The sequence below is a fragment of the Rattus rattus genome, chromosome 8 (genome assembly GCF_011064425.1).
Source record: "Rattus rattus isolate New Zealand chromosome 8, Rrattus_CSIRO_v1, whole genome shotgun sequence".
In the NCBI taxonomy this organism is placed as follows: domain Eukaryota; kingdom Metazoa; phylum Chordata; class Mammalia; order Rodentia; family Muridae; genus Rattus; species Rattus rattus.
In genome coordinates, this window is record NC_046161.1 from 59,059,822 (window position 1) to 59,068,868 (window position 9,047).

General features: G+C 44.9%; 1 protein-coding gene and 1 pseudogene across 1 annotated transcript; both read left to right on the forward strand.

Annotated features, from left to right (window-relative positions):
• Nucleotides 1–524: 524 nt before the first annotated feature.
• On the forward strand, nucleotides 525–1,819 carry LOC116908118 (annotated as a pseudogene).
• A 4,789-nt stretch (nucleotides 1,820–6,608) lies between these two features.
• LOC116907582 (thymosin beta-4-like) lies at nucleotides 6,609–6,779 on the forward strand. The gene has a single exon (XM_032910621.1). The coding sequence runs from the start codon at nucleotides 6,645–6,647 to the stop codon at nucleotides 6,777–6,779; it is 135 nt and encodes a 44-aa protein (XP_032766512.1). The 5' UTR covers nucleotides 6,609–6,644.
• The last annotated feature ends 2,268 nt before the right edge of the window (nucleotides 6,780–9,047 follow it).

The following is a 9,047-nucleotide window of genomic DNA, read 5'->3' on the forward strand; positions in this document are numbered from 1 at the left end:
TACAGGTGATTGTAAGCTGCCACATGGGGGCTGGGTCCTCTGCAAAAGCAGCAAGTGCTCTTAACTGAGCCATCATTCCAGCCTCATTTTTCTCACGTTTGCATTTGTGGTGATGTGAATGTATACATATAACAACATACATATACATTGAGATGGTAGACATCAGTTAAGATTCCCAGCTTGCTATCAAAAACAATGACTTTATGAAATTCGTAGGCAAATGGTTGGAACTGGAAAATATCATCCTGAGTGAGGTAACCCAATCACAGAAAAACACACATGGTATGCACTCATTGATAAGTGGCTATTAGCCCAAATGCTTGAATTACCCTAGATGCATAGAACAAATGAAACTCAAGACGGATGATCAAAATGTGAATGCTTCACTCCTTCTTTAAAAGGGGAACAAGAATACCCTTGGCAGGGAATAGAGAGGCAAAGATTAAAACAGACACAGAAGGAACACCCATTCAGAGCCTGCCCCACATGTGGCCCATACATATACAGCCATCCAATTAGACAAGATGGATGAAGCAAAGAAGTACAGGCCGACAGGAGCCAGATGTAGATCTCTCCTGAGAGACACAGCCAGAATATGGCAAATACATAGGTGAATGCCAGCAGCAAACCACTGAACTGAGAATGGGACCCCCGTTGAAGGAATCAGAGAAAGGACTGGAAGAGCTTGAAGGGGCTTGAGACGCCATATGTACAACAATGCCAAGCAACCAGAGCTTCCAGGGACTAAGCCACTACCTAAAGACTATACATGGACTGACCCTGGACTCTGACCTCATAGGTAGCAATGAATATTCTAGTAAGATCACCAGTGGAAGGGGAAGCCCTTGGTCCTGCTAAGACTGAACCCCCAGTGAACGTGGTTGTTGGGGGAGTGGGCGACAATGGAGGGAGGATGGGGAGGGGAACACCCATAAAGAAGGGGAGGAGGAGGGATTAGGGGGAAGGTTGCCCGGAAACCGGGAAAGGGAAAAAAAAACGAAAAATAAAAAAAAAAAACTAAAATTAAAAAAAAAAAAAAAAAAAAAAAAAGATTCCCAGCTTGCTCTCCTTTTCCGGCTGGAACCATGGAGGCTGTATCAGAGAAGAAAAAGAAGTTTGCTAGAAACCCTTAAGAAAAAGGGAAGGAATTTCGCAGCGTTGCAGGCGAGGCTCCTGAGGGAGTTTGCCCTGAAGACACCTCGAAAGGCAAGGAAGAAGCTCATCTATGAGAAGGCAAAGCACTCTCACAAGGAGTGCAGACAGATGGACCAGACTGAGATTCGCATGGCTAGGACGGCAAGGAAATCTGGAAACTTCTATGTAGGACCAAAATTGGCGTTTGTCACTGGAATCCGAGGTATCAACGGAGTTAGCCCAAAGGTGCTCAAGGTACTGCAGCTTCTTCTTCGTCTTCGGCAGATCTTCAGCGGCACCTTTGTTACGCTCAACAAGGCTTCAGTTAACAAACATACTGAGGATTGTGGAACCGTACATTGCGTGGGGGTACCCCAACCTGAAGTCAGTAAATGAGCTCAACTACAAGTGAGGCTACGGCAAAATCAATAGAAAGCAGATTGCCTTGACAGATAATTCCTTGATTGCTCGGACCTCTTGGTAAATTTGGCATCATCTGCGTGGAAGATCTAATTCATAAGATCTATACAGTTTGGAAACGCTTCAAGGAAACAACCTCCTGGGGCCCTTCAAATTATCTTCTTCATGAGGTGGAATGAAGAAAAAGACAACTCACTTTGTAAAAGGTGGAGATGCTGGCAACAGGGAAGACCTGATAAACAGCCTTATTAAACAGATGAACTGAAGTGTCGCCTGTGGTAATTTTATAATCTGGTCAGTTAATAAACAGTCACAGCTTGGCAAATTAAAAAAAAAAAAAGATTTCACAGCTTATCAGATACATCCCAATCTAACATGGTAGGATTCACAGTACCTGTGTCATGATGGGATGGTTTGAGTGAGAAATGGCCCTCAGTCATGGATTTAAATACTCTGTCCCCATTTGGTGGCACTGTTTGGGAAGGATGTAGACTGTCCCTGAAGGAGGGCTTTGAGACTTCATAGCCTTGGCTCATTTCTACTTCACTCTCTCTGTTCCTGCTACAATGCTCTGCCTCCCCTGCCACTGTGGACTGTCTCTCTGGGATTATAAGCCAAAATAAACTTTTCCTTCTATACGCCGCTTTTGGTCATGGTGTTTCATCACACCATACCTATGTCATATGGCAAATACCTAGAAAAACCACACCTTACTTAACAGATCTGAATCCCAAAGCAGTTTTTAGCCTCTTCTCCAATGTCAACGATTTTAGTGGGTTTCACTCTCACCCCCACACCCCTGCTTAGATGTATTTTATTTTAAAATTCTCCATCTGAGGACATATTTGTCAGAGGTTTCCAGGGAGACAGATTACCCTCCCCTTTTCTCTTCTGTTCTTTTCAGTCTGTGGTCCTCAGTGCCGCCTCGCAGCCCTTTAGGGAAGCTCAGAATAGAGGAGGCAACATCAGTGCTCTGCCCTCAGTAGAAACTTGGCAACAGGACGTCCTTATGATTACCATAGGTGGCATCTGAGATTGTGTAGTTACAGGTATTCTTAGGGTCAAGCCTGGGGCCTGGTGGCCCACATTATTAAGGAAAAGAGAAGACAGTGAGCTGGGAATGGAGTTGGCTCAAAAACACCTGTCAGAAAATAAGCCTTATTAGGAGATAAAAGAGGGGGGCGGAGGAATACAACTACAAGGCCTGACCATGACGAGTGTCATGAGAGGTGATTGTAACAGCGGCAGCATGACCAGCCATGAGGTGGAGGAGCGTGGCAGACATTAAAGACACCAGGAAGGCTGGCTTAGGGTGAGAAAGAGTGGAAGAGGCAGTCATCATGGACCCTAAATGAATCTCTGTTCTTTTAATTTTTCTCTCAGGTAGCTGGGTCACAGGTTTGCCACATACGAGGCCTATAGCGCAGGACTGTTGTCTGTGGTTCTAGACGTTTGTATTCCTCCTTGCTGGGCTCTCCCAGGCAAGGTCCATGTCCTGAATTTGCAGGCGAGGAAAGCAAAGCTCAGAACATGTTTACTCAGCATAAAATACTGAGACGGAGACGATCCAGGGTCTGAGCCCCAGCGCATCACCTGGGGCTGCTTTGAAATCGGCTAAGTTTGGCTCAGAAAACGGGAGCGGGGAGATGAGACAACCCAAAGGATGAAGGAGAAACCGGGGGTGACTTGCCAGAGTCAGAGCTTAAGAAAGTCCAGATGATAGTTTGGAAAGAGTGGGCAGCAAACTTTACTGTTTGTTCGAGACAGGATCTCACTATGTAGCCCTGGCTAGAGCTCTAGAAATTGCTATGTAAGCCAGGCTTGGCTTGAATTTATGGAGATCCGCTTGCCTTCACCACTACTTCCTGGGTTCTGTTATTAGAGTCAGGTACCACCTTGCCTGGCTAGCATTTTTTTTTTTTAGACTTATTTATTTATTTTATGTGTACAAATATTTTTAATGTATGTGCATCCCTTTGTGCCTGTCATCCTGGGATGTTAGGTGAGGGCATCAGGTCCCCCAGAGAAGGAGTTATAGACAGTGCTGAGAACGGAATCCAGGCCCTCTGGAAGAACAGCCAATGCTCCAGCTCTGAGCCACCTCTCCAGCCCATAGTGGAATGATTTTTATAGTGAGAAGAGGGCCAGGTGTGGTGGTGCACGTGATGCACACTTACAATCCAAACTTGGAAGGTAAAGGCAGGGGGATTGGGAGCTGAAGGCCATGCTCAGCTACATGTGAAATTGGAGCCTCATAGGGATTTATAAGGCTGTGCCCCCAAACTACACACAATAAATGAAAAAGAAAGCCGAGCATGGTTGCTCACACATTTAATTCCAGGAGGCAGGGGGATCTCTGAGTTCAAGGCCAGCCTGGTCTATGGAGTCAAGTTCCAGGACAGCCAAGGCTTCACAGAGAAACCCTGTCTGGAAAAAAAAATTAGAAAGAGATAAGAATATGAGTCATTAAATCCAACACTTATTTACAGTATTATCATCCTTAACATGTAACTGACATAACAATCATTAACATATATTAATATAGTTTCTTTTTTATAACTCTGGAGAGATGTCTCAGTGGTTAAGAGCTCTGGTTGCTCTTCTAAAGGACCCAGATTTGATTCCCAGCACCCACATGGTGGCTCTCCAGTCTGTAATTCCAGTTCCAAGGATCTGACACCTCTTCTGGCTTCCCTGGACACCAGGCATACTTGTGGTGTACAGGCATACATGCAGCCAAAACACTCTTACACATAAAATAAACATAAGTAAATATTAACTCCGTGTGTGTGTGTGTGTGTGTGTGTGTGTGTGTGTGTGTGTGTGTGTGTTGTTGCCACTGGTTAGGTGCCCACGCTCCTGTAAATAGCCTCTTACAGATAATGTAATCGAGCCTCATGAAATTCATTGGGCCATTTAAAAAAGACATGAAGGGGGGTGTAGTTGGGAGGAAGAGACTCATCATGAATAGGAAGGGGATAGAAGAAGATAATGAAGGGAATGTGATCAAAATACACTGTGTACATACACAAAATGTCATAATGAAATTGGTGCACATTAAAATCTTTTTTAAAAGCAGTAGTTTCCGGTTCTCCTCTAATAGTGAATCGTGTGGGGTTTTTGAGGATTATTCGTGGTGCATTCCAATCAGGCCTGTACAGCTACACAAGAAGTCTATTCTTCAAGCCTCAGTGCCTTCTGTCCCTGAGGAGGAGAAAGCAACAGCTAGCAGAGGCGTGAAAACAGCGCCCAAGTATCATGCAGCTGATTTCATTGAGAACAACAAACTCCTTTTCCCAACACAAAGGCATGGAAATTGGAGCTGAGCATTCACTGCTTTGAAATGAAACGTGGGACTGAAGCGCTCAGAAACATGAGAGATTTTAAAACTCTAGACTCTGATCCACTAATCTGTCTGTATGCGACACCACATAAAATGCAGGAACAAGGCCCGTGGGATGGCTCAGAGCGTAATGGTGCTTGCTGCCAACCTGCCAACCAACCTGAGTTGCATCCCCAGGACCCATGCAAAAGTAGGAGAGAGTCAACTCCATGAGGCTGATCTCTGACCTCCACATGCACTCCATGGCATGCACACCCACAGTAAACACCAGGCACACACAATAATAAGATTTTTTTAATGAAAAGGTAATCTATTCATACATTCTTAATCAGACATACCATGCATGCACGCTCACTTTTGTATCATATACAAACATCTTGCACTAAAATTTCAAAATAAAAGCTCGATGGATAAAGTGTCCACTGTCCGACAACTCATATTCCATCCCATGGACCCATCTGATGGACGGGAAGGACTCCTGAAAGCTGTTTCCCATCCTCCGTGCATTCTCAGGGGCACATGTGCCCACACACATACGCAAAATGGACAGATGTTAACTTTAATTAAAACAAAACCTAATAAAACCTCTTCCTGTCCTGTAACAGTGGTCACACATGCATTGCCAGCTCTGACGGAAGCTGTGACAGGAGGACTTTAGTTTTAGGATAACCAGTCTTCGTCACAGACAAACTCAAAATCTTCTTCCGTAATTAGGAAAAGTTGGATTGCACGAGGTTGGTCTCTTAAGATACACCTTCAAAGTCCATATCTCTTTGTAGAGAACAAAGTTCCGATAAGCTCAAAGTAGAGAATTAGAAAGCACACAAAGGAGTAATAGATAAGATAAAGAGGCAGAAAGGACAGGCAGAAAAGCTCACTCCCAAACACGAGACAACAGAACAATGCAAAGAGATGTTTTAATAAGTTACTTAAGAATGTTCAAGTCACCTTAGGGCGACTATGTGAAGCACTGAGTTGGAGGAAGGAGGACAGGAAATGAGTTCAAGGTCATCCTTAGCTACAAATCAGGTTGGAGCCAGCTTGGTCCTGAGATCCTATCTCAGCAAAGCACAACCAGAAAAATGGAAAAGTTTGGGTTCTGTCTGTCTGTCTGTCTGTCTTTGTTTCTTCCTCCCTTTCTCCCTTTCTCCCTTCCTCCCTTCCTTCCTTCTTCCTCTCTTCCTTCTTTCCTTTCTCTCTCTTTCTTCTTTCTTTTCTTCCTTCCTTTCTCTCTCTCTCTCTCTCTCTCTCTCTCTCTCTCTCTCTCTCTCTCTCTCTCTCTCTCTCTCTCTCTCCCCCTTCTGTTCTTTAAGACAGGCTTTCTCTGTGTAGCCTAGGCTGTTCTGGAACTTGCTCTGTAGACCAAGCTGGCCTCAAACTCACAGAGATCTGCCTGCCTCTGCCTCCCAAGTGCTTGAATTAAAGGTGTACGCCACCACTATCCAGTTTTTGTTTCATTTTTAACCAGAATGAAACAACAACAGCAACAACAACAACAACAACAACAACAACAAAAAGCCAGCTTTCAGTGTGGTCTGCATGGATAGTCCCAGGCACTCAGGTGGCTAGAGAGGACAGGTTGAGTCCAGCAAGTTAAAAGCCATATAGTGAAGCCATCATCTCAAGCTAAACAAAATACGTCAAAATAAAGTGAAAAAGAAAGCTGAGAAGAGGACAGGCAGCAGCCACCTCTGAGCAGATCAGACTCTCCTTGTTAGCCCAGCTCTCTCAGCTCCTTCTAGCAACCATGTCTGACAAACCCGATATGGCTGAGATCGAGAAATTCGATAAGTCGAAGTTGAAGAAGACAGAAATGCAAGAGAAAAATCCTCCGCCTTCAAAAGAAACCATTGAACAAGAGAAGCAAGCTGGCGAATCATAATGAGGCGAGCGCCGAGGCGAGTGCCCAGGCGAGTGTTGCCGATTTGCACCGTACATTCCACAGGCATTGCCTTCTTATTTTGCTTCCCTGAGCTGTTTAACTTCGTAAGATGCAAAGAGGATGGATCAAGTTTAAATGACTGTGCTGCCCCTTTCACATCAAAGAAGCAGAACTACTGACCAGGAAGGCCTCCCATGCCTCCCCCCACCTCCTCCCCCCCCTACGCCCCCCCCTCCCCGCCACCCGCCACAGCCCCTGCCTCCCCTGCCTCCCCCCCTACTGCCCACCCCACACCCTCCCTCCCCACATTCCCCCCACCCCCCCACCCCCCCCTCCCCCTGCTTCTCCAGCCCACCTGCTGGTCTGGCTAGCAGAGAGGGAAAAGAACTTGCATGTTGGTGAAGGAAAAGGCTGGGTGGGAGGTGGTGGGATAGAACGTAAAATAAAGATGGTCCAAGATGTCCTGCAGGATATAAAACGCAGTTCAATCAGAGTGCATTTTTTTTTTTTGTTCAAACGATTTTAATTATTGGAACACACGATTTTTTTCAAAATGCAAATAAAGTTTTAAAACCTGAAGGAAAAAAAAGAAAGCTGAGAAGAGGCACTATCTGGAGAAATTGAGAGTGATTGTTTTTAATTTACATTTATTTATTCATGTGTATGAGTATGTATGGGGGTGCATGTCCCACATGTATGTGCAGAGATCATAGGACAATCTCCTTCTACCACGTGGGGCCTGGGAATCGAACTCAGACTGCCAGGATTGGTGGCAAGGCTCTCTACCTGGTGAGCCATCTGTCCACCACCACCCCATCAAAATGCTGTAAGACCTCGCTTTCTAGTTGAAAAGAGCTTACCCTCCCAAGCAGTTAAAGTAACACACCCTCCCTTAGACACAACGAAATAGAGTCGTGGGGACATCAAAGTCAAAGAGAAAAATCTCAAAATCACCAGACAGATGACAAAGCTTATCCCCAAAGGTTGGCAGGCCCACTGTTTGACTGATGGTGCACCTCCCATGGACAAGGAAGCCCACAGCCTTAAGGGACACAGTGGCCTAGCATTTCCAGACACACAAAGGATGGGTTTGCTCCCTTTTATAAGTCCTCACTAAAAAGGCTGTTAAAGGATGAGAGAAATGGAGCTGTAAAAGAAAAACTGGGGTCAAAAGCAAAGAAACCAGGAAGCACTGGAGAGACACAAGGAGCTGGAGGAGGGCTGGACAGCCCAGTGGTGTTAAGAATTAAGATTAAAAGGTAGGGACATTTCAACAGGCAGCTGTAAAATTGCCTTGTGGTGCTAAGTTTCAAGTATTTAATGAGAAAATTATAATTTTCAGTAATTTTTCACTTTCACAGAATTATGTTCTACCAGTTTTAAAAAACACAATGACTCTGTTTCTACCTCCATCTCAAAGACTGTTGACTCTGAAGGAATAAGAAGAATTAGCAAGGGCTTATGATGCAGCCCAGCAGTAGGGCTTATGGTAAGTGCTTGTAGTTTAACTCAAAGTACAAAAGGAGGAGGGGGAGGAGGAGGAGGAGGAAGAAGAGAAGGAAGAGGAAGAGGGGAAGGAAGAAGAAGAGAGGAGGAGGGGGAAAAGAAGGAAATAAGGAAGGAAGGAAGGAAGGGAAAGAGAAAGAAAGGAAGAAAGAAAGAAAAGAAAGAAAGGCATCAGCAGGATTAAATGTGTATACCACCATGACCTGGCTTTCCATCAACATTAAGTATTTTCTAACTGAGTCTCATAGACCATCAGGATCCTATTAGTAAGTTAAACTGTTATGTATAATGTCTTCTTGTAACCTCATGATGTATTAGCCTACCAAAGACAACTCTTTTGGTGATCTCTCTCTCTCTCTCTCTCTCTCTCTCTCTCTCTCTCTCTCTCTCTGTGTGTGTGTGTGTGTGTGTGTGTGTTTGTGTGTGTGACAGGATCCCATGTATCCCACATAGAACTTGAACTCCTACACAACAGAGAATGATCTTAAACTCCTGATCCTCTTGCCTCGCACCTAGGAGCTGGAATGACTATGCCTAGCTCTATGAGAGCCTAGGGATTGAACTTAGGGCTTTGCGCATGCCCCACAGCGCTTACCAAGTGAGTTTTATCATAGGCCCTCTCCCAGATATTTTTTTTAATAAAAACTTTTATTGTTCTTATGTGTGTTGTGATCTGGGAGCACATGTGCACCAGAGAGCACATGAGGGTCAAAAGGCAACCTCATGGAGTAGGTTTACTCCTTCCTTTATGTGGTTCTGGGG